The sequence below is a fragment of the Macroventuria anomochaeta genome (assembly GCF_010093625.1).
Source record: "Macroventuria anomochaeta strain CBS 525.71 unplaced genomic scaffold BU25scaffold_4, whole genome shotgun sequence".
Taxonomy (NCBI): Eukaryota; Fungi; Ascomycota; class Dothideomycetes; order Pleosporales; family Didymellaceae; genus Macroventuria; species Macroventuria anomochaeta.
The window spans coordinates 396,352-418,536 of NW_022985365.1; the positions used below are offsets into that span (position 1 = coordinate 396,352).

The 22,185-nt window shown below is 52.7% G+C and overlaps 12 protein-coding genes across 12 annotated transcripts; 7 read left to right on the plus strand and 5 right to left on the minus strand.

Moving 5' to 3' along the window:
• Positions 1-470: 470 nt before the first annotated feature.
• Positions 471-1,385, plus strand: BU25DRAFT_437260 (glycoside hydrolase family 131 protein; the record flags this gene model as incomplete). The annotated part of the gene is made up of 3 exons (XM_033708993.1): positions 471-522; positions 579-1,081; positions 1,155-1,385. The coding sequence occupies 3 exons, from the start codon at positions 471-473 to the stop codon at positions 1,383-1,385; spliced, it is 786 nt and encodes a 261-aa protein (XP_033565680.1).
• Positions 1,386-3,099: 1,714 nt separating this feature from the next.
• On the plus strand, positions 3,100-5,478 carry BU25DRAFT_407142 (uncharacterized protein). The gene is made up of 2 exons (XM_033705464.1): positions 3,100-4,678; positions 4,768-5,478. The coding sequence occupies exons 1-2, from the start codon at positions 3,225-3,227 to the stop codon at positions 5,351-5,353; spliced, it is 2,040 nt and encodes a 679-aa protein (XP_033565681.1). The 5' UTR covers positions 3,100-3,224; the 3' UTR covers positions 5,354-5,478.
• Positions 5,479-6,024: 546 nt separating this feature from the next.
• On the plus strand, positions 6,025-6,791 carry BU25DRAFT_488085 (uncharacterized protein; the record flags this gene model as incomplete). The annotated part of the gene is made up of 4 exons (XM_033711320.1): positions 6,025-6,207; positions 6,259-6,334; positions 6,385-6,551; positions 6,601-6,791. The coding sequence occupies 4 exons, from the start codon at positions 6,025-6,027 to the stop codon at positions 6,673-6,675; spliced, it is 501 nt and encodes a 166-aa protein (XP_033565682.1). The 3' UTR covers positions 6,676-6,791.
• Positions 6,792-7,108: 317 nt separating this feature from the next.
• On the plus strand, positions 7,109-8,278 carry BU25DRAFT_384831 (2-dehydropantoate 2-reductase; the record flags this gene model as incomplete). The annotated part of the gene is made up of 3 exons (XM_033704339.1): positions 7,109-7,307; positions 7,371-8,038; positions 8,092-8,278. 3 exons carry the CDS (start codon positions 7,109-7,111, stop codon positions 8,251-8,253), a joined length of 1,029 nt encoding a protein of 342 aa, XP_033565683.1. The 3' UTR covers positions 8,254-8,278.
• Positions 8,279-8,334: 56 nt separating this feature from the next.
• Positions 8,335-8,938, plus strand: BU25DRAFT_445622 (uncharacterized protein). The gene is made up of 2 exons (XM_033709447.1): positions 8,335-8,755; positions 8,808-8,938. The coding sequence occupies exons 1-2, from the start codon at positions 8,414-8,416 to the stop codon at positions 8,853-8,855; spliced, it is 390 nt and encodes a 129-aa protein (XP_033565684.1). The 5' UTR covers positions 8,335-8,413; the 3' UTR covers positions 8,856-8,938.
• A 159-nt stretch (positions 8,939-9,097) lies between these two features.
• On the minus strand, positions 9,098-9,652 carry BU25DRAFT_418286 (uncharacterized protein; the record flags this gene model as incomplete). The annotated part of the gene is made up of 1 exon (XM_033707865.1): positions 9,098-9,652. One exon carries the CDS (start codon positions 9,650-9,652, stop codon positions 9,098-9,100), a length of 555 nt encoding a protein of 184 aa, XP_033565685.1.
• Positions 9,653-10,827: 1,175 nt separating this feature from the next.
• BU25DRAFT_407145 (Sedlin) lies at positions 10,828-11,992 on the minus strand. The gene has a single exon (XM_033705465.1). The coding sequence runs from the start codon at positions 11,873-11,875 to the stop codon at positions 11,315-11,317; it is 561 nt and encodes a 186-aa protein (XP_033565686.1). The 5' UTR covers positions 11,876-11,992; the 3' UTR covers positions 10,828-11,314.
• Positions 11,993-12,109: 117 nt separating this feature from the next.
• BU25DRAFT_407146 (mitochondrial 54S ribosomal protein YmL31) lies at positions 12,110-12,916 on the plus strand. Its single transcript, XM_033705466.1, has 3 exons — positions 12,110-12,179; positions 12,266-12,495; positions 12,622-12,916. Exons 1-3 carry the CDS (start codon positions 12,130-12,132, stop codon positions 12,672-12,674), a joined length of 333 nt encoding a protein of 110 aa, XP_033565687.1. The 5' UTR covers positions 12,110-12,129; the 3' UTR covers positions 12,675-12,916.
• Positions 12,917-15,611: 2,695 nt separating this feature from the next.
• On the minus strand, positions 15,612-16,842 carry BU25DRAFT_437265 (alpha/beta-hydrolase; the record flags this gene model as incomplete). The annotated part of the gene is made up of 2 exons (XM_033708994.1): positions 16,540-16,842; positions 15,612-16,391 (listed from the first exon to the last, which is right to left on the minus strand). Exons 1-2 carry the CDS (start codon positions 16,708-16,710, stop codon positions 15,612-15,614), a joined length of 951 nt encoding a protein of 316 aa, XP_033565688.1. The 5' UTR covers positions 16,711-16,842.
• Positions 16,843-17,102: 260 nt separating this feature from the next.
• BU25DRAFT_359847 (dihydrodipicolinate synthetase family protein) lies at positions 17,103-18,274 on the minus strand. The gene is made up of 2 exons (XM_033703651.1): positions 17,721-18,274; positions 17,103-17,670 (listed from the first exon to the last, which is right to left on the minus strand). The coding sequence occupies exons 1-2, from the start codon at positions 18,173-18,175 to the stop codon at positions 17,127-17,129; spliced, it is 999 nt and encodes a 332-aa protein (XP_033565689.1). The 5' UTR covers positions 18,176-18,274; the 3' UTR covers positions 17,103-17,126.
• Positions 18,248-19,942, plus strand: BU25DRAFT_359850 (mandelate racemase/muconate lactonizing protein-like protein). Its single transcript, XM_033703652.1, has 3 exons — positions 18,248-18,772; positions 18,818-19,039; positions 19,089-19,942. The coding sequence occupies exons 1-3, from the start codon at positions 18,597-18,599 to the stop codon at positions 19,834-19,836; spliced, it is 1,146 nt and encodes a 381-aa protein (XP_033565690.1). The 5' UTR covers positions 18,248-18,596; the 3' UTR covers positions 19,837-19,942.
• Positions 19,943-21,440: 1,498 nt separating this feature from the next.
• BU25DRAFT_454942 (PC4-domain-containing protein) lies at positions 21,441-22,058 on the minus strand (the record flags this gene model as incomplete). The annotated part of the gene is made up of 3 exons (XM_033709908.1): positions 21,441-21,641; positions 21,691-21,804; positions 21,852-22,058. The coding sequence occupies 3 exons, from the start codon at positions 22,056-22,058 to the stop codon at positions 21,441-21,443; spliced, it is 522 nt and encodes a 173-aa protein (XP_033565691.1).
• Positions 22,059-22,185: the final 127 nt, after the last annotated feature.

Genomic DNA, 22,185 nt, shown 5'->3' on the forward strand with positions numbered 1-22,185 from the left:
TAATATCGACAACCTAGTAACACCGCTGCACTCTGAATCATCGAAATCATCCGCTCTCTCATCGTTCGCAACACATCGCGTTGCTTTGATCCCGTAGTTGTCCTGATATTTATTGCGTCGCGTCATCGTCTCACTCAATGCCCAAACTTCAATTCCGGACCGCTTCGCCGCCACTAACAGATCACTCGACTCAAGATGCCGGCGGCTACATATGAATAGATTGAGGGTCCATGCACGCAATACCACCGTACTACTTGCACATCGGCTCCTTCATCAATATGATGTTTCAAGTAATTGCGAAGTACAAATCAGACCATGGATATATACTCCTCTACAGTTTGCGCGTCCCCCCCAATCTATGAGGCGAAGTATATAGCAGCCTGGCAGCCTCACATTCAATGAATTGCTCCCACCATTTACTACACCTCCCACCAAAGCCGAAGAAGTAGTAACTGTTCGAATTCCTGAAGATGTACGGCAAAGCTGCGATTTTGAATACGCTCATCAGCGTGGTATCCGCAGGTACGCTCCTCCCTCTCACACCCTCCAATCACACAAAGACACTGACAATCCCCCAGGTACCATCCTGTGGGACGGCCGCTTCAACGACCTTACGGCCTCCTCCGACCTCAACAAATGGTCCTGGGCCAACCAAGTCGGGCCGTACCAGTACTACATTCACGGCTCCGGCCCTGTAACCTCCTACGTGAACCTGTCCCCCTCCTACAAGAACCCCGGCGACACAAACTCGAAGCAAGGCGCTAAGATTACCATCGACAGCACGGCCAAATGGAACTCCGACATGTGGCGCACCGAGTTGATTCCGCAGACCAAAGCGCCGATTAATAGCGGTACGGTGTATTATCACTTTTCGATTAAGAGGGGGAGTGCAAATGTGCCGAGTGCGACGAATGAACATCAGATTGCTTTTTTTGAGAGCCATTTTACGGAGCTGAAGTATGGGTGGATTAGTGGTGAACAGGGGACGTCTAACACCAACCTGCAGTGGATGGTGGGCGGGCAGAGTAAGTGGAAGGTTGAGCTTACAGCGGATGAGTGGCACAACGTGGTCTACGAGATTGTAAGTCAGCTCCGTTCTCCTGTTTCATACTCTGAGTATCGCGAGGCTTTGAAACGGTTGCTGACGATTGTAGAACTTCTCGTCTCAGCAAGTCTCCTTCTGGCACTCGACCGGCAACAATACGCTCGTCAAGACTGCAGGTCCGTTCTCGGCTAGCACGTCGAGCAATGGCGCGGACTGGCATTTGGGTGTTCTTCGTCTGCCCCGCCCGGGCAACGATGGGACGGGTGCTGAGGACTGGTACTTCAGTGGTGTGTATGTTGAGAGCGGGTTGCTTACTACTTCTATTGACAGCCCGAAGTAAGTGTTTGTGGACAGGCAAACTAAGGAGGTATGGTGAGAAGACTTATGGTTTCAACTGCATATGTTCATCTTCGGACGACAATTTGATTCTCACCCCAAGTACTGAGCGCACAGCACTCAGCGCGAAGGTCGCTAGCGGTGTATCTTGTGATGCGTATCATATACTCGAGCGTAAATATCTCCCGTAGAGTCCAAGCTTACATGGGCTTGCAGTTCACCTCAGGCCACTCCTCCATCTTCTTGCCCTTGTCCTTGCCTACCTTCTTGCTTTGTTCCTCGTCCATATTATGCACTGGACACTTCTCTTCCTTCTCAAGAGTCACCTGCTGATGATCATCGCCCTTGCATATGCCTGATTCACATGGAAAGTGGTCGGTGTGCTTGCAGTCTCGCCTGACTTCGCGCTGGCAGCGGAGATAGTTGAACTCGTAAGTCGTGCACATGGTTGCCGATGATTGGCTGTGGAGAATGTATGCAATTATGGAGCACAGGGGAGTCCTTGTGCGGGGTATATAGGGAGTGAATGTGTGAAGTGTGGGCAGTGACACGGGGATCGTTGTTGTAGTGTGATTTGGTTGCTGTTTGAAAGGAGTGAATTTAAACTGATCAATTGGTTGAAACTACACGCACTCTTAGGAAGTGGCATTATGCAGCGATACCTAATATGTCTGGTAGATGGCGGATTGTAACTAAAGAAACGAGTGCGAGCTTGCTGATCGGGCGACCTTTGGGAGTGTTTTCGCGCTCAGTGTTGCGTATGAAGCGCAACACTTCTGACTTTTGCTTCCTGTCAAGGTTAGGCAAGATTGCCAGATTCGGCCGAAACTTGAGTGCCAAAATGACTTATGCGTACTACAGAGCTACAGACTGAGAATGTTCGCAAATGCAACGAGAGCAAAAGCATCAAAGGAAGGTGTACTCGAACAACCTGAACGGTGTTTCGTTCAATATTGGTAACGCGTGAGAGATCAAGCAAGGGTGTCAACATTAGTCTTAGTGTGTGGTGACGTCACAAACAGTTCGACCTTTCCTTCATCGAACGTTTGGTCGCACTGCTGCAGCTTCCTCTTCGGGCTCGTGCTTTGGGCATCTTGAACCGCCCTTATTTGGGCTTCATGACTTCCAACGAACAGACAAGGCTGACGCATGCGTTACCATCGATTTCAAAGGACTCTCGTGAGCGCTACATGAAGACTTCTCATGATTGGCAGTGTAAGCACGGTACCGCTGGACCCCTAACCGGTGCGCAGCTGATAAGGACGATAAGTCTCTCTGAGAGTGAGCATGTTTCCTACGGGTAATGTATGGGGTCTCGCTCACTGAACTATGATTCTATTCAGTCGTACGTATATAAGTAATATGGCAGATCATCTTTCTCTTCCTTCATACACCACTGCGCGTATCCACAAGAAGTCCGCTCTATACCGTGAACATGGGCCAAGCAAAATCACACTCTGAAGGTACTCGCAAGATCTCGACCGCACTAGTGTAGTTATTCTTAAGCTACATACTCTCTCTTTGAAAGAGTGCCAAATCAAGGTACACGCACAGGCATGGCGAGAAGGAAATATCATCTCAAAGTTCTCTGATCGATCTGGGCGTTGATTCTTGTGTGAAAAGGAAACAAAGAAGATGGGCGCGAGTCAGTGCGGCGGGACTTCTCAGGAGCTTTGTGTTGCCCTGGTTACGTCACAAACACTTTAGCACTTTCTTCCCACACACCTGCTCTCACCAATCGCCGCCTCACCCTTGTCGCCCTGCTGCAGCTTTCTTTTGCCGCCTATACGTGTCGCCTTTTACTAACACCTACCTTGCACCTCATACGCACCGACTACCAGACATGGCCGACGCACGCGGGGAATACTGGTACTTTGGGCCTGGCGTCGATTCGTCCAAGATAACGGTGCCTGAGTTGCGCAGTATCTTGCTCAAGCATGGCGTTGGGTACCCATCGTCAGCGAAGAAGCCGCAGCTGGTAGCTCTCTTCAACGAGTCTGTCGCTCCTCAGGCTGCGCAAGTGCAGAGGACACATGCGCGCACGAAGCGCACCACACGAGGCATCATAGATGTGCCGTCAAGCTCCAACAGCACCGTCGACGACGCCGAAGACGACACGCTGGTCGCCCCAACGCCTGCGACGAGGCGAACTGCGCGCCGCACGACTCGCGGAGCAACTGAGGATGCTGGAGACGTTGCGCCGCTATCGCGCGCAAAGTCTCCTTCGCGCGCTGTACCTGCAAAGCACCGCAGAGCGCTTGAACCTGAGATCGACGAGGGCCCGGCAGCCAGGCGCACCCGCAAGAGCGTCACTCCAGCCTTCAAGGAACCTACACCTGACCCAGAGACATGGCATCGCACCGGCCCTGAGAGCCCATTTACTCAGGACAACCCTTTCCAGAGTGGTAGCTCGCCAGCAGGTCCCGACACCACAGCACGTGATAAGAGCAGGAGGAGAACCTTGGGTTCTGAGCTCAAGCCGAGGCGCAAGAGCGATGCGCACCGCCGACGAACAGCTGAGCCCAGCGCAGAACAGTACGATGAAGGCATTGTTGTGCCCTCCCGCAAGACATTTGACGTAGCCGCCCCACACGCGAAAGAGGAGGAACACGAGAGCACAGATGCAGGCGAAGAGTTCACCCCAGAAGAGCAGCTGGAACTGGTTCGAGAGCGCGCAAAGAGCGGGCAGGTGGACATACTACCGCCTCGAAGGCGTAAGCAGTCTTCGAAGGCAACAGGTACCCTGAAGGCCTTCTCAGCGACACTCCTTCTCACGACTGCCGCTGTGTTCGGTGGTGTTTGGCGGCAAGAGAAGGTCGAAGTGGGCTTCTGTGGTATTGGGAGGGAAGCTACGAGCCTTGCAGGCGTAGAGGTGCCGGAATGGGCAAGCGACGTTCTCCCACAGTGTGAGCCTTGCCCGCCACACGCACAGTGCTATAGAGGGCTGGAGCTGACGTGCGATCGCGACTTCATCCGAAAAGATCACCCATTGTCACTAGGTGGTCTTATTCCCCTGCCACCGACCTGCGAACCGGACAGCGCGAAGACGCGTAAGGTTACAGCCGTCGCAAACAAAGCGGTAGAAATCTTGCGAGAGAAGAGGGCTCAATATGAGTGCGGCGAGCCAGATGCGGAGGGCAAGCCTGTTGAGACCCCCGAGGTCGCTGAGGAGGAGTTGAAGCAGACGCTGGCCGCACACACGCAGAAAGGCATGACCGACAAGGAGTTCAGCGAGCTATTCGATAGAGCTTTCCCCGAGACGGTTCTGCGAGATGAGGTCGTTGAGACTACAGATGCGTAAGTACCATCCTCTCTAGCCCCAAACCAGTCGTGCAACCGTTTCTGACGTAGAACTGTACTAATCAGTTACCTTCCCGTGGATACAGAACTACTGGAAAACGAAAACTCGCCTCAACCTCTCTCGCAAAACTCTCCCTCACCTGCAGCATCAGGAGATCCCTCATACAATCCTTTGAACGACATCTTCTCCAGATTGTGATCTTCTTCCTACTGGTTGCCTCTGGTTCTTATGGTCGATATTCATACACGACAAGCCGAGCCATGGAAGTCCGCGCGAAGCAGCTTGCTAGTGAAGTGTTCGACAGGCTCGCCAACCACGCCGCACTCAGCTACCAGGAGCCTGGTGCGTACCCCGAGCGCGGTGTCAGCATGGCACAGTTACGAGACGACGTTCTTCGCAACGAGTTCTCATCTTCACGGAGGCAGAAGCTGTGGGAGAGGGTACAAAAGAAGGTCGAGTTCAATTCGAACGTACGTGCAGCAGTTAGGACAGCGAATAGTGGTGATGTGGCGCGCATGTGGGAGTGGATTGGTCCGATGCATCTGATTGAGGACGGTCGAAGCAGTGGCAAGCGAGAGAGTGGCCGCTTCAGCATCGAGAACACACCGTCAACTGTATCGAAGGAGATGACAGAGAAGAAGTCGTGGGATGAAGGGCATCCTATCTACTAGATGATGCCGCACTGCTCATCAGATTTGTTCGAGTTATAGAGTGGAGGTCATGGGCGTTATGGCGGTTCGCTTGAGATTCGCATGATACCACTTCGTAATGACATTTCTTTTGCATCGACAAGCCGTGCATCTTGAAGCCTCACTCACCCTCTCCACTGCAAATCTGCAAGCACCCCAAAGCTGATGTTCGCTGGTCGTGATCTTCTCAAACGTGAGTTGGATGATCCGTGCACGACGCAACTGCCTCTTGGCTTTCGCTAAGCGAACTAGCGCCTCGCACATTCGTGGGTCGCTGAGAGGAAGGAGCAAACATCACCACACCCGTCAACCCGTCGCCCTCACTAACCGACAGACAAAATCAGTCAAGATGGTGAGTGCAGCCACGCCCAAATTCTGTTCCAAGGGCGCCGCGATTGCAATATGAGTGAACGACGACAATGCGAACGACTTTTCGATGACGAGCACGACCGAAGCGAGCGTACGCATTTAAAGGGCTATGACGGTTTAGCCAGGCACAACGAGCATTTGAAGGAACACAAGATGTAATATACAAAGGACGACTGTCGCATACTCGATTGGAAGAGGTGTTGGTCAATGGAACAGCTGGCCAGGCCCGCAGACTCTGAGCGGCGACTACTGCGTCCAGGCACGCAGCCAGCCAAGCGACCACGATGCGCATCATACCGTTCCATACGAACCTCGTCGACTCTCCGCATGCCAACGAGCCATTCCAGACGACATCGCATGCGACTCGCACCGTACCGCAAGCCACACATTACCGAATACACGTCACGACATTCGCCACATTGCTTCGTTCGCTCATGTTGCAAGCTAGGGCTTCCTCGATGGATTCTGTGAAGGACACGCATACTGGCGATGGACGTGCGCTGACAAGGAGTGTTTAGGTCAACGTTCCCAAGACCCGCCGTACCTACTGCAAGGGCAAGGACTGCAAGAAGCACACCCAGCACAAGGTCACCCGTTAGTAGCTCGCAATCAGGCCATAACATGCACATACTAAACCTGCGCAGAGTACAAGGCTGGCAAGGCTTCTCTGTTCGCTCAGGGTAAGCGCCGTTACGACCGCAAGCAGTCCGGTTACGGAGGTCAGACCAAGCCCGTCTTCCACAAGAGGGCTAAGACCACCAAGAAGGTCGTGCTCCGATTAGAGTGCACTGCCTGCAAGACCAAGGCACAGGTACGGCAATCATCTCGACTTGAAATGGACATGGCTAACAACTCGACAGCTCGCCCTCAAGCGATGCAAGCACTTCGAGCTCGGTGGTGACAAGAAGACCAAGGGTGCCGCTCTTGTCTTCTAAGCGTGTCTCTTTCTCTCTCTTTTGCTGGGCCCTCGGCGTAGTCTTCAGGCGGACGGGATGGACGGCTTTCCCAATCGACTCATGCTATGCATCAATGCAACGAAATGAAAGCGGAGTGATACGGAGCATCTGGGGATGAACAGGTTGCTACCCACGAATTCAACGGATTGTAACCAACATTTGCATCAAATCGAGCTCGATTGAAAGGACCCGCCTTCATTCACATGCGTGAATTCCAGTGTTTGTCGTGTGATGCATTCGAGAACAAGCACTGCACTGTACGTGAGTTCGTTCTTTCCATCAGAGCCGGAGCCACTTTCCCGTTTCGCTGCCCCTCCACCCCACTAAACGCGTCTAACGCGCGCCCTATCGACCTTCAACAAACACATATCAACGTGAGTCAAGCCTTCTTCTGCACCTCAACTACTTCACAATGACTGATACCCAGAAGAAGACCGTCCTTGTCATTGGTGCGGGCTCTGTTGGCGCAATTGCTGCGTTGAACCTCGAAGTTGGTGGCTTTGCTTCAGTCACAGTTGCCCTCAGGTCGAACTACAATGCTGTCAAAGAACAAGGATACACCATCGAAAGCTGTGATCATGGATTTTTGAGAGATTTCAGACCGAGTGTTGGTGTGCTTAACCCCAATCAGATAGATGTCCAGCCATGTGAGCACAGCTACTAACCCATCATAGTCCGCAACTCCATCCCAGATATAGTCATCGAAAATCTTCCGCCATACGACTACATCGTTCTCTGCACCAAAAGCACACCAGACGTCGGGCCTACCTCACTCGACCTGGTTGCTCCTGCCTTACCAAAAGATAACACGCACACGACCCTGGTCCTCCTCCAGAACGGCCTGAACATCGAGAAACCGTTCCTGGAATCCCACCCGCAGACTGTCGTTCTTTCCGGCGTATCCTTTATTGGTAGCGCCGAACCGTCTCCCGGCCACATCGTCCAGAATGAACCAGATCGACTTCTCATCGGCGTATTCCCGCACCCACACAACACCATCGAGACAGCATCTGCCAGAGCCCAGGAGTTCGTGACTGTGTATTCTGCAGGTGGCAAAACGGATTGTAAGTACTCACCGGCTGTTTTACATGACCGTTGGCGCAAGCTGGTCTACAACGCCTGTTTGAATCCGATCTGTGCAATCACGGGCGTGGACTCAGGAAGGATAAGACTTGCGGACGGTGGGCTGGATGGTTTGGTCCGACCGGCAATGAGAGAGATTGTTGCAGCCGCGAAAGCTGTAACGAACATTGAACTCGAGAAGGATGTGGTTGAGAAGGTTATTGACACAGATCCGATGGAGAATTGGGGGAAGCCGAGTATGCAGCAGGATATCGAGAAAGTGAGTCCAATGGAGTTGGAGGCCTCCGGCGATCGAAGCTAAGATCAAAGCAGGGTAATTACATCGAGTTCGAGGATTTGCTCGGTGAGCCGCTGCGCGAGGGCAAGAAAGCAGGTGTGCCAATGCCAACACTGGAGGTACTCTATCAGCTCGCTCGAGCCATACAATGGCGCACAAAAGAAGCGAAAGGACTAGTCCAACTACCAAGCCAGTAGAGCATAGCCGAGCCGTAAGGCGACCCGGAGATCTTCAAGAAGAAGTGTAATGAAGGAAATCTGTATTCGACCTAGGTCCATGGCTCAATCAATCCCGCAGGCCAAAGTCAAGAATAGCACGCTTCTACAGAGCGACTACTGCTTCCAGCTAGATTAAGGCATGTGGAGTAAGAGCTACCCTGTGCAACGCATACCTCAGCCCTCAGGTCGCACAAGAACTTCTCAGCATCAACATTCCATTGGCAGATCATTGATACTTAACACCACGGCTTCCTCTCAGCCCGCTACATCCTCACATATGCTCCGAGTTAAACCATTGAGTCGCTTCTCAAACATCAACATGAAGCTGTCCGCCCTCCTCTTCGCAGTCATCGCCACTGCCGTAGTTGCCGAGTCATGCACGTCCAAAGCACCAGCGCCCAAACCAAAGCCTACTTCGAGATCTGAACTCTGCACGAGAATCTGCGCTTCGAGCCCGATTCAGAATTGTGGGAAGGGTTGGGTACGTATAGTACGAGGAAGCAGAAGACAGTGTCTGTGCTGATGATGCCTAGTACTCTAAGCAACAAGGCGAGTGTTGGTCGTGCTGCAAGAGGACTTGAATAGAGACAAGAGCAGCGTAGCGGGCCAGAACGGATAAGCAAAATGGGTACTTCTGAGAGAACGAATTATGACGCGTATCGTGGCTTCGTGGTACTACAATTTTACGACACATGCAATACACATGAGAAGCACGCCTAGAGCCCTTTTCCAGACTTTCAGTGCATAACATGCCTTTCTTCTTGGGTCGTACGATGGCCCAGTAGTACGGACAGCATCCTTGCTGCAAACGAGCACAAGTTCATCAAGTCAACGCTATAGCTTCAGCTCCGCCACAACTATCCTTCGCATCGAGGATGCTTCTCAACATCAAATACACCATGAAGCCTTCTGCCTTCACTCTAGCAACATTGATTGCAACCGTAAAAGCCTCACCGTTGCCCTGGGAAGTGTCACACCCTACTCCCCTTCTGCCAACTCCTCGTATGACAGACCCTGCGTCTGGTCTGCCAGTGTCAACTTCGCCAATTCCAACCCCATTTGTGACCAATCCTCTGGTGACCCCTGCAGCAACACCACCATTACCTCCTTCGCAGGTGCCGAATTCCTCTGCATCTATTCCTCCAGAGTCGATTCTAGCATTCATGCTATGGCTGCTTCTATTCGGATCGCCCGCTTCAACCCCTTCTGATGCCGTGTCACTTTCACCATCTCCATCTGCGCCGGCACCGCCTGAGTGGTGTCTGGTGGATAAATGCATAAGCGAATACTCCACATCATCTGTGAATCTTGATTGCCTGAGAAATTGCTCGGAGTATTGTATGTACGTAGTATCCGAGATGTGGAACCAGAGAATCATGGTTGTGGCTCACTGACAGTCAACAGCGCAAACAGGACGGGCTTGTTTTTTTTATGATGCAGGACAGAACTTTCAGTCGATTGAGATAGGTACGTCTTGAATGCGTGTTATTGATTGATTTTAGGGTGTCTTTGCTTTGTGACATACAAAAACTGGGTACCAGCATTCCTGCTTCAGTTGAGCAATGATAGTCGTCGATGCTATACGGGTAGTTCAAGTCCATCTGGTCTCTTCCTCCCTCTTTCATCAGCTCCGATCCACAGCGATCCATACCATGCAGGTCTCCTTATTTCTCCTTGCGCCCTCCGTCACGATCGTGACAGCTTCACTTTTGTCGTGGCAGTGTCAAACCCAAGTCCACCATCACCGCACCCTACCACCATAGCTCCGCGCTCGGAACAACAAGCCCTCTACTTGGACCACCTTTACCAGCTCCGCCATGGTGGCTGTCGCTTTCTATCCGCTGACATCTCAAACTCCTCTCGCTCGACTCGCAATGGCGCGTGACATCACCAACGCCAGATTAGTTCTCTTTCAATATTGCTGAAGCCATTGAACTGTTGTGTTCTTCAGCTCCGCCGATGCCTAACATACCCCTGTGACCCGAATGGTCTCCGCAAGCATCTGCACAATTACCATTCTCCTGGACGGAACCCCTTCTTGTCGAGCCGGATGACGGATGCCCACCAGGGACGATACCAGGCTCTCCTCAGGGTGGATTGGATGGGGCGTATGTACCGGGTCGATACATCTTCAATACATCTTCGATACATCTACCGATATATAGATAGGCCGGAGCTGTGTTCGGTGACTTGTACGATTGTGCCGGTGGATTGCCCGCTTATTGGTTGGTTGTGTAAGTAGTGGAGGGAGCAGGGTGGGGGTTTGTGAGCTGATGGGCGGTAGTAAGTTAGGAGGATGGGCGATGTGAGTTGGGCATGCGTGAACCAGTTTTACTCGAAGGGGAGCAAAGAGTAGAGCAAATGAGGTTGGTGGAGTGATGAGCCGAGTGAAAAGATAAAAACGTACAACAGCAGGGATAAGCTAGTGGTCACCATAGATGTGTATAGTGTGTGATGAACCGCCGCTCTGAGAATGGCGTACGTGGGGTTTCCCTTCTGTCGGTGTTATGCATTGCGGACCTGAGAATCTAATCGCGCTGCGTGCGAGGTAGTTGACGAATCATTCATATTCTGAAGGCCACGTAATACTAACTGACTTCTGTCTTTGTGAGGTAGCCAGATATGTCCTCATCAGAACCAGGCCCTGGATGGAAGAACCTAATCTGCTCAGCGATGTTTTCTTCCCTTTCTTCTCGTTCACTGTCCTAGATAGCCTATCGTAGCCGAACAGCCGAGAGCGGGGCCAGGTGCTACAAGAGGCTGAGAATTGCGCTCGAGTGCAGGTCGGATGGAACCGCAGGACGTTGGCAATTAACCTTCAACGCCATGTCTTGCTGCGATAGGGTGCCATCCTTCGTGCCATGCAGATCCTTGAGAGGCTTTTAGCAGGGCAAGTGCTGCTGGGTATCATAGCAACAACGCCTCAGGCTGGCAGATCCCAACTACTCTTGAGTGTGGACTTCTCACGTGGACTTTGTCCCCCTTGAATTTCCAACGGACATCAGGTCCTCATGCTCGTTTCCTAAAGTCTTTCTCCCTTTCACAGATACTTTTTCGCCGCCGCAGCAACCCTCTGCCTGAACACGGGGCTCTTAACCACATCCCCGTTGCCCACCTGAAAGAACGGATTCATAATAGTCTTCATCCAGGCCTCATACACATCGACAAAGAAGTTCTTCACCGCCTCCTCCGTCGCCGGACTGGTTGGATTATACAGTCCCTGCCCACCTCCCAGCGCCGCTCGCCCGCCCGCCAAACTCCCCCTCGCACCGCCTCCACTTCCCGTCAGCCCCAGACTCTCATCGCGCGGCCGCGTCAAGAGGAGAAACCGTGTATTCGCGCCCGTAATCCAGCACGAAATGTAGCAGTTCTGGTACTTGTCGATGTGCTTGAGGTACATGGGCGCGCTGCCGGAGGAGGTGGAGGGCCCCCATTGGACTTCTTCGACGATGTCGAGCGCGGAGTGCAGAATGAAGGGGACCAAGGCGCGTTCTGAGGGGGTGAAGCGTGCGACACCGTCGCCGCCCGAGCGGGAGGTGCCGAAGTCGTGAGTGAAGAGGGGGACGTCGAGGGGGGAGAGGATAGAGAAGGTGTAGGACATTGTGCGGTGTGTTCCAGTCCGTGGGAGGTCCAATGCGAGGGAGGTGTCCCCTGAGTTCCTTGAGTTGGTTTGTGCGAGATCGCGCGGTATGTGTTTGGCGTGAACTGCTGATCGTGGTACTTGTGGTGGTCGCAATGCTCCACGATGAGCTTCCCACGCTCACGCTAGGCAGGGATGCGCGCCAAGCAAGTCCGCGGGAGTCTTTTGCATCTGCAATTGCACATTGACCCGCATCACGAACACGCACATCCACAATGTTCGGCCCCTTCCGTCTTACAAACCCGCTGTCGGGCGGTCTGCTCTGGTGCGCGCTCCCTCCCGCTCTCGGACTGGTCTCTGTCAATTCACGTGACCATGGCGGCAATGCATCAGAAACTAACATTGCTCAAGGAAAATCCCCTGGCGCCTGTCCCGCCACCAGAAGTACCGACAACGCGAGCGCCTCCGGAATGTAGACGGCATCGTTGCGACGCTGGACAATGCGTTGGCGAGGACGGGGTTGAGCATGAAGAAGGTGGATCGCTGGAAGATGGAGATGCCGACCGAGCAGGAGATGCTGCCCAAGGACAAATACACAGTGTTCGACAGGAAGGTGAAGAGGTACAGGAAGGGCATTCACAGTGAGTTGCCTCCATTCGGTGGGATATGAGGAAGCCACGGTAGAGGGGTTCATGGGAGAGGAGACATGAATGGACAATGAGATGGTGGAAACGTTAGAACGACGAACAAACGCTAACAATCTGCAGAGGTGCCCAAGTGGACAAGAGTCAGCCAGAGATTGAATCCTCCTGGTTTTTAAACGGAGAGGAGTGGTTTTGTGTATACTACCTGTTTCTCTACGGTCTGCATCGGCTATGGCGCTTTCTGGAATCAAAGACATCCCCAATTCGACATTTGCCTGTGAAGGGTACGGTACCTTGATCATGTTTCTCGACATGAGCTCGCCTTGTGCAATGATTTGTGGGAGTTGTGGTCTAGGCGGATGCTTTTGTGTTACGCAATTGGAGGGCGATTGCATTCTCGCTGTTTGCTCAAACCGCCCGTCACCACCACTTGACATCTCAATGCCTGGACACTTCTCTCTCACCTGCGCATAGGAACAGCGAACCCTGCACGACTTTTGCCTTCACCTACCGTCATGCCAGCCTTACCCTCACCTTCACCACGACTTGACGACTTCTATTACTTGGTCACCTGCGTCGATCATCTTCCCTAATACTGTTTTACTACCCTCATTTCTTTTGACCACACTCCCACCACTCTCGACTCAGCAGACTACTTCCAGACCTAGCGCTACCCCAGCCTATGCGCCACACCAGAGGCCGTTGCCTACGCCAGGCCCTCCGAGAAAGCATTCGTTGTTCAAAGCCTTCGACAGTCAGAAGCAGAATGGACAGACCACGACGGCTGTCTCTACAACTCTACAGCAAGTAAAGCAACAGCTGAAGCAATCGTCTGGATCTCCTCAGGTACAGCAACAGAACAGCAAACCAGCACTGACCAGTCCTCAGCGACCAAAGCCAGGACAATCTAAGCCAGATATCACCAGCTCACGAACTAAAGCGACCGCTAAGAAAGAGATTGAGATGATCGACCTATGTTCGGACGACGATGATATGCTTGTTGAGGTCACCAAAACAACATATCAGCAGAAGACTGCACCTACCGTCGCCCCAGCGCCCTTTCGTCCGAGCATACCGACTGCAACCCTTCAACTCCGTGGCGAAACTTCCCAGAAGTCATTTGTGAGTTGACAACCTCCAGTTCTAGGTATTGTCTATTAATGACTCCATAAGCCAATCCCGGGATCATCGCCAGCCAAGCAGGAGAATTTCGAGGTTTCTGATCCAGCGCAGAGCCAGCCTCAGCCGCGCCTTCCTTGCCTTTCCCAGAACAACGTCAACAGGACTACTACGAGCCCTCCTTCTGCGCAGCCTCACAAAAACGACCCGACCCACGAGTCTGCAGCGTTCAATGCCCTGTCGTCAATTGTGTCTCAACGGGCAGCGACTGCCATTCCACCTCATCGCCAGGCCCAACCTCCTCCGCAGTCAGCGCCTAAGAAAGCACTACTCCCGCTCAGCAAGGACACCGTGATTCCTAACAACGTCCTACGCCAACAGGTACAAGACGCAAGCAGGCTGACGGTGAATCATGCGACGCTACCAGCTAACAACGATCCATTCAATATCCAACAGCAAAAGCAGAACGATGGCTCTGTCAACCACGTTCTAAGGAATGAGAGAAGAAAAGGTTTGGCACCAGGCTCGAGCGGCGTGCTTGCCAGGAAGGATAGCGATGAGGATGTTGGTATGGAGGATGCACCGCTAGGTAAGTACCGCATAGGAGTGTTTCAACTGTTTTGATTTTGGATCATCAACGCAATCACAGCCCTTTTGAACGTCAAGACAGTGCTAAAGAAGCTAGGGGTGACTTCCTCTAAAGATGACAGCATGGACGTGGACTCGTCAACTCCTGACGTTGCTAAGTGTTCGACTTTCAACAAGGATGTTCAAAAGACATACTTGCTCAGTCCATCACCGTCACTCGCTTCTGTGCCATCTACACCCCCAATCCTCGAGGCAACAGCCTTACTGAATGCATTCAAGAAGCCCACACTGTCTCCAGCTTCAACGGATACTCCTGATGCTAGGGCTCGCGCAGGGGGATCGCGAGCTTCCAGTTGCACATTGGCACAGACACCAGCGCCAGACAAGACCGCACCCTTCCAACGACAAGCGTCTATAGCTTCGCACACGTTCAATTTGTTGACACTGAGCAAAAAGAGCAAGCGGGTGGACCTGAGCGACGATGAACAGTCCGATTACTCATCATCAGAGCCTTCATTTGTCGCTGCACGCAAGAAATTCACTATATCTCTCGGCTCGCCACTTAAAAAGCCCAAGGCACCTACTCCGGCACCGGCGAAGCCCAAAGGCCCTCCGCTACCAAGCAAGCGTAAAGCCGCAGTCCGCGCCCAATCTGAGATCCAGAAGATCAGCGAAGCGGACGAGCGGTTCCATACCCAGGACAAGGTCTTCCGAGCGTCAGCCAGAGAACAGCGTCGAGGGGACACAAGCACAGCAGAACTTGCGACGCGATCGAGAAGCACGAGTATTACGCCTATGCCAATGGGTACCCGCTTCAGCGCCTCAAGGGATTCCGAGATGCGTGACAAACCTGCACGCGCTGGCGATACAGATGTTACTATCAGCGGGAATGACGATTTGTACGCCAGAGAGAAGTCTCTGAGAGACAGAGCTACTGAAGATCGACTTGCGGCTCGCAGCTGTAACATCAGCAGGTTTATAGGAGATGATAGCGACGAGGTGTATGTTGAGGACTTGGATACTAGTGAATTCACCTTTGTTAATGGCATCATTATACAGGCGGGCCAAGAGGGGAGGCTGACGGAAATGTAGACTGATGCCGTTGGAGACGGGGACGTTTTGGCGATTCTGCGGCCGAATTCGCAGAAGGGTGAAAGGAGATCAGGCGATCGGAGCGTGAGATTGTGACACTGAAAAGGTTCAGGAAAGGGATATCATGTGGGTTGTGACGGATGGACCTGAGTGTGGAACGGACAGTTGCAGAAGCAGAAGTCTGTGGCGACGACGTACCAGAGTGCCTTCGGTCGTTTCTACAAGTTCACTCCTGGTATTATCATATTGGCATTGCTTTTTGCAAAGAGTATGTAGCCCCAAAAGCCACGCCAAACCCTCGGCCACCTCTGGTCTCACTGTAGCCACTTCTTCTCCACCCACCTCAACCCCTCCTTCAACCAAGGCTCCTCATCCTCCTTCGCCTGCGTATCGAACCCATGATCCTTACCCTCCAAAACCTCCAATCTGACTTCCAACCCAGCAATCGCCTCACACTTCGCCACAAACGCCTTGCTATCCTCAATACTGACCGCCGTATCCACATCCCCATGATGAATCCACGTCGGAGGCAACCACTTCTTCTCCTCGATAAGGTACAGCGGCCACATCATCTTATCTCCCCCGAAGAACTCCAGATATCGTCCATAGGCCGAAAGCACATACGAGAGGTTCATACGCTCAGGCGGAACACACGATGATACCACGACCCCCGGCCTGACACTCTTCATATGCTCATCGACAAGACTCGCAGGCGGCGACTGCAAATCAATAAACAGCTCGCTCTTGTCTCGCCTCAAACTATCCGTCATCGGATACTGCGCCAGAACCGCCTTGATACTACCCTTCGGTTGCAGAAGGCCGGACATGAGCGCCATGTAGCCGCCTGCAGAATCGCCTGATGCCAGGATATGCTCAAAATCGAGGTCCACAACCACGTTCTGGCTTGCGAGATAGGACGCCAGGCCGCCGTTTCGCAGCCATCCCCAGAAGTCGGTCAGGTCCTCGAGGATGTCTGCGCCGGTGTGCTCGGGGACGAGGCGGTAGTTAGGGGAGACGACGATTGCGTTCGCCCGATGAATAAACGGTACAAAGTAAGCCGCAAACCAAGGGGCGTAGAGACAGTCACCCGTGACCTGGAAATGTTAGCCGAAGACCAAGCAAGTCGTTGCTCCAACGAAACACTTGCTCCAAACGAAACACTTGCTCCAAACGAGACACTTGCTCCAAATGAGACACTTGCTCCAAACGAGACACTTGCTCCAAACGAAACACTTATCTTACCAGGCCGCCGCCATGAAATTTGACGAGTATTGGGTGTTTTCCCGGTCTGAGGGTCTTGGGGGTTAGGATGACGACGTTGATAGATTGGCTGGAGATTTCTTTGTAGGAAGTGCGGTAGATGGTGAAGCTATCAAAGCGGGCTTCTGGCGTGGTGTCATCAAGGGGCGCCATGGTAAGGTACGTTTATAGAGTTCGAGATCGGTACGTGGATCGAATTGTGTGTTATATGGTGTGTAAGTTGTTTGATTCCAGAACAGTGAGAGAGGTTGTGGCTCGTGATACGGCGACGCGCCTTCCTCCAAGTATCGACAGGAAGGTGACACCAGGGACTGTTTGCAAGATCGTCTGGACTGGAAATGGAAAAGCGGGGTAAATGCGCCACGAGGCTTCAGAAGCGAGCATACCTTTACTGGAGTTTGTCAGTAAACATGCATCGTCGTTGTAAGTGGTGATTCTCACGCTTGCGATTAGGCAAACGTAAAGATATTACAGCTGCACAAACTAGACTCACTTGTTAATCGACCTTAGTCAAGCTTTGCGGTACGTCATTTTGTAATTCAATTGACCTTCTTCTATGGCTTTCGTGCTTATTTAAAGTCCTTCTCAGACAACGCGTCCTCGGCCTTCTGTATCCTCTCCCAAGTCTCGCTCCACTTCTCCCACTCACCCTCCGGCAGCTTGCCCTTGATCGGCAGCCTTCCACCCTCCAATGTGCCATATCCAGTTACGCGCTTGACTGCCTCCTTGATGCCCACGATACCGTACTTGCCGATGTACTCCTCGGTCGTGCTGACTGTGTACTGTAGCTTCTTGATCTTCTCCAAGTTCTCATTGCTGATTGGCCGTGTCTCAGCGAGCTTGAACAGCGAGCAGACAGTCTTGGGGTAGATAGCCGCCAGACCGTCAATGACACCTGCGGCATCGAAGAACACAATAGGACCAAGCTGCTGTCCCAGTCCGCTGTACACCTTAAACTTGTTGTGGTCGATCTTAGGATCGAGCGAGACTTGGTTGTGCCATGACACGACAGCGTGCGACATCTTACAGCCGACGATATTGGGGTGCTGGGCGAGGATGCGGTACGTCTCGGGGGTAACCATGACGCCGTTAGTTACGCCGGGGTAGTTGTAGCTATGTTTGGTCAGCCTTTAATCGCCTTCTTCACAACCTTTAACACTTACATAAGGATAGGCAGGGGCGATTTGTCGGCAACAACAGTATACCACTCCCTGATACCCTCCTGGCTCGCTGCAGCGCCAAAGTACCCTGGTGCAAGGACGAGCCCCCATTGTGCACCCGCCTGCTTATAGTCTTCAAGCTGCTCTAGCGTCTCGTCTACGCTGTTAATCAGGGTGCCCGCCATGATTGGGTAGTCAGGGAAGCCGGCATCGTTCAGTCCCTTGCGCACACCAGAGATCAGGTCGATGCGCTCCTGACGGTTCATGTGAATGGCTTCGCCAGTGGAGCCGAGCAGGACAAGACCGCGAACGCCATTCTTGGCGAGGAACACGCTGTGCTCAGTCTGTGTCTGGACATCAACAGCGGCTTGGAGTAACTTGGAGTCGGCGGCGGGCTTGAAGAAGGTTGGGACGGGTACGAAGACGCCGTTTGGCGGGGAAGTGACGGTTGAGGTCATTATGTGGCTCGTGCGTAGGTGTTGGTATTGACGACTTTCGAACTTGACTTTCGACTCAATTCCTCGAAAGACAACAAAAATCTCAATCTGTTACAGGAGGGGCTCAGGGCACATCGTGACTTTATTGCATCTGCCGCTGGTCGACCGTTCGGGGCCCTTTGCTCCATACACCGAAGCTAGAGGCCAAGAGTGGACCGCTGACAACCCCGCGCCGAGGTCGCATTAAGCTCAACGGCAATGGAGGGGCTCAATTCGCTCGTTCGGGGTGATTTGTGGGGAGCATGTCCTCTGATGCTGTTTAGTTGCCATGCCATTTGATCAGATGACTTGTAATTGCTTGGGGTAAAGAGAATGACACCAACAACACACCTGACTGACCAACTGGTCGCAAAAGCACGAGATTCTCACATTCAATATCGCTATGGGAAAGATAGCAAAGATCGAATACTTCCGAGTACCACCTCGCTGGCTCTTCGTCAAGATCACCGACGAGGACGGGAACTTCGGTTGGGGCGAGGCATCTCTCGAAGGCCACACGGAAGCAGTTGAAGGATGTCTCGATGCATGGGGCCAACGCTACACCGGCTTTGAAGCAGAGTAAGCACACCATTTCCTTCCAGTGTACTCCCTGACATCCTAAAGTGAAATCGAGCACATCTGGCAAACGTCATGGCGCACATCATTCTACCGCGGCGGCCCCGTCTTCATGAGCGCACTCGCAGGCATCGACATCGCCCTCTGGGACCTCAAAGCGCGCAAACTAAACGTGCCCATCTACCAACTTCTCGGCGGCAAAGTGCGGGACAAGCTGAAAGTGTACGCTTGGATTGGCGGCGACCGCCCAGGCGACGTGAAAGCCCAAGCGTAAGTCCGATTGACATTAACCACAAGACTGCGTACTCACAGTAAATAGACAAGCGCGCAAAGACCAGGGCTTTACGGCCGTTAAGATGAATGCCACAGAGGACTTGCACTGGCTCGACTCGCCAAGAGCTTTAGAATCAGCAGTCGAGAGACTCAAGACGGTGAAAGAGCTAGGTATGGACGCTGGCATGGACTTCCACGGGCGCGTCCACAAACCCATGGCCAAACAACTCGCCCGCGCTCTAGAACCCCACCACCCCTTGTTCATCGAAGAGCCGCTCCTCTCCGAACATATCGGCGCTATCAAGCAACTCAGCCAAACAACCACCTGCCCCATCGCGCTCGGCGAGCGCCTGCACAGCCGGTGGGATGTGCGTCCTTTCCTGGAAGCGAACTGCGTGGACATCATCCAACCAGATATTTCGCACATCGGCGGGATAAGTGAGATGAAGCGCATCGCCAGCATGGCCGAGACCTACGACGTCGCGCTCGCGCCGCACTGTCCTTTAGGTCCGATTGCGCTGGCCGCGTGTGTGCAGGTCAATGTCACAGTTGCGAATTTTGCGATTCAGGAGATGAGTCTGGGCATCCATTATAATGCCGGTAGTCAGGATCTGACGAGCTATACGAAGAATCCTGAGGTGTGGGATGTTAAGGAGGGGTATATTGCGTTGATGAAGGGGCCAGGGCTGGGGATTGAGATCGATGAGGAGCAGGTGAGGAGGTTGAGTAAGGATGCGGTGGCGTGGGTGGTCCCGGGATTTATTGGGCCGGGGGGTGAGGTGAGGGAGTGGTAGAGTGGTAGTGGATTGGTGAGATGGCTAGGTCGGAGATATCGCTACTGGTTCCCTAGCACTGTAGCCATGCCAGCATTGCAGCTGGCATCAACGTCCATATGACTTCAATATTCACTGCAGAGCCTGCGCCTAGCGCCCCGCTCTGGCTATCACTTGACCTACCACTCGACCCGCCAACCTGTCCACCACCACTTCCTGTGTTTCCAGTCTCCAATTTCCCTAATTCCCCAAATGGCTGACTTCCAGGATTCTTCACGGTGACATACCGCGATACGCGAAGGACTATGCGAGAACGTCGCATTAGTGAGCTTACTCGTCTGATTATGCTTTGCCGAACGCTGATAGTACTGGCTAGTCGAACCGGCGCGGATGGCTGCGTTACCTCCCAGTCGGTACATGACATAGCTCAGTCATCCCAAGAGGAAAGTAGTTCGCATAGATGTCCTCCTGCGCTGACAAGCGTTCACACCGTTATTATGATCCATCGGTAATGCTCTTGAGTTATCGTTGCCAGTAGTGTCCACGGGTTTGTGGCGTTCGAATGTTGACTTCGAGCAGTAGTTGCGTGACACTCGTAGACGCTGGAAAGTCTAGATGCTATGCGGTCCATCTGGACATTCTGTCTGCCTAAGTGAAGTCGTATGTTCTCTTGGAAGGGAGTCTCGAAATCTGGGTGGCGTGATAGTAGGTCTGATGCAAGTCGACCAGTTTGGAAGTTGACGAAGATGGCGATCATGCCAGGAACGACGCAGCTCATACTCATCGGTATGATGTACTCGTGTGTTCATCTCCTCGGGCGTCTCTCGCATTCCTTCACGTGATTGACAGCATCTGTGAGTCGACTTGCGCCGGTGCAATATAGCTGGCGGGCAGTGACAGGTCCTCCATACAATAGACAGATTTCTGCTGAAGATCGGACGCGAGAAATTATTCACTGTCTATGCCTCTCGAATCCTTCTACTGACGACTGTGGGCCAACTGCCGTCCAATGCAGATGGATCCATCATTCTGGGCTAGCGCCGTAGCGGGCAGATCAATCTACCTCTTCGTCCCTTGATGGATTGTTGTGTGCCACGTGGTAGGCCGTCAGCAGTCTAGCTATGACGGTGACATATCCAGTCCACTGGGTCAATATTTTGACTAATTTGCTCGTTGAAAAGCTCGCTTATTAAAGGCGATGTTAGAACAAAGTCGGAACTTGTTCTCGACGGAGCGCAGACAAAACCCGGAACAGAAACGTGTAGTGAGCTTGTCGTGAACGCAAAGCTTGTCGTCAGAAGCAATATTTAAAGCAGAAAGGTAATCATTGGACGGCTTGTGCAGTCGAAATTCCCCTAGTTGGTGGAGTGTGGAGGGCGAAGGATGCACGCCTTGACCATCTTTTCGCAAGGTACGTTGGAACACATGCAGGTCGTTCGTCAGCGTAGCACCGACGCTCTGTGTGCACTCCCTAGATGAAGCGGTTGTGTACTGTGTGGATTTACAATACACCGGCTTGGGAAGGAGTATCCTGTACAACCCATCGCTCGTGGTTCCATTCATTCCAACGATGATACGCTGGTGTAGAACATGCGAAGTGCCTGAAACCTCTTGGTCGTGTCAAATTATTCCTCGTTTTCATCATCGTAGACCTTGGCGATAGACTGTTGCCCTTCTTCCTTCTCCTCCTCAGCTGGCTTCAAAGCGTTCAGGTCTGCTTCGTAATTTGGTCGTGCTACCTGAACGTCTTTCTTGCTAAGGACGGATTCCAATAGTGGCGCTGAGGCGAGGAGTGCGTTGTACTGTTCTATTGACAGTGAGATACCCTGGAGGTGATCAGTAAATCAGTGTTGACAGAGCAGGGTTGTAATCTACCTTCTTTCCCGGCTTCAGTTCACCTCCATCATTCACCCAGTATTCCCGAATACTGACCAGTGTCATGCCTTTAAAGTCACTAACTGTTACACGTCGTTTGCCGCTGTGATTAAGCTAGACTCGTCAATCATTCATCCTGCAAGAAGTGCAGATGAAAATACTGCAATGAATGGGTTGTTGTCTTCGTCTGTCTTTAGCTTTGGAACAACAGGCGCTGCGTCTTCTTCCTCGTCATCGTCGCCTTTCGATTTCTTGCTCGCACGAGGCGCGTCATCGTCATCCCCAGGTGAGCGTTTCTTAGCGTAGCCTTTCTTGAAGCCGCCGCCGCCGCCTCCTCGGATGCCGCCACGTTTGAAACCGCCGGTCATGTTGTGTAATGGGAGTTGAGAAGATTTGTGGCGGATGGCAGACGCTGAAAGAGGAGTGTTGATGCTCAAAGTGTAATGACGACGACGCGTCTGCTAGTGCGCTTTCCTAACGCGTCGATCACGTGCC

Bases quoted from the DNA above. Each gene is read 5' to 3' on its own strand.
- BU25DRAFT_445622 (XM_033709447.1), top strand. From the start codon at position 8,414: ATGTGGAGTAAGAGCTACCCTGTGCAACGCATACCTCAGCCCTCAGGT. The intron at 8,756-8,807 runs GTACGTATAGTA...GATGATGCCTAG, and splicing joins AGAATTGTGGGAAGGGTTGG to TACTCTAAGCAACAAGGCGA.
- BU25DRAFT_407142 (XM_033705464.1), top strand. From the start codon at position 3,225: ATGGCCGACGCACGCGGGGAATACTGGTACTTTGGGCCTGGCGTCGAT. The intron at 4,679-4,767 runs GTAAGTACCATC...CCGTGGATACAG, and splicing joins GTCGTTGAGACTACAGATGC to AACTACTGGAAAACGAAAAC.
- BU25DRAFT_407145 (XM_033705465.1), bottom strand. From the start codon at position 11,875: ATGTCCTACACCTTCTCTATCCTCTCCCCCCTCGACGTCCCCCTCTTC.
- BU25DRAFT_359850 (XM_033703652.1), top strand. From the start codon at position 18,597: ATGGGAAAGATAGCAAAGATCGAATACTTCCGAGTACCACCTCGCTGG. The intron at 18,773-18,817 runs GTAAGCACACCA...GACATCCTAAAG, and splicing joins TACACCGGCTTTGAAGCAGA to TGAAATCGAGCACATCTGGC. The intron at 19,040-19,088 runs GTAAGTCCGATT...CACAGTAAATAG, and splicing joins GGCGACGTGAAAGCCCAAGC to ACAAGCGCGCAAAGACCAGG.
- BU25DRAFT_359847 (XM_033703651.1), bottom strand. From the start codon at position 18,175: ATGACCTCAACCGTCACTTCCCCGCCAAACGGCGTCTTCGTACCCGTC. The intron at 17,671-17,720 runs GTAAGTGTTAAA...GACCAAACATAG, and splicing joins TCGCCCCTGCCTATCCTTAT to CTACAACTACCCCGGCGTAA.
- BU25DRAFT_407146 (XM_033705466.1), top strand. From the start codon at position 12,130: ATGTTCGGCCCCTTCCGTCTTACAAACCCGCTGTCGGGCGGTCTGCTC. The intron at 12,180-12,265 runs GTGCGCGCTCCC...ACATTGCTCAAG, and splicing joins CTGTCGGGCGGTCTGCTCTG to GAAAATCCCCTGGCGCCTGT. The intron at 12,496-12,621 runs GTGAGTTGCCTC...AACAATCTGCAG, and splicing joins GTACAGGAAGGGCATTCACA to AGGTGCCCAAGTGGACAAGA.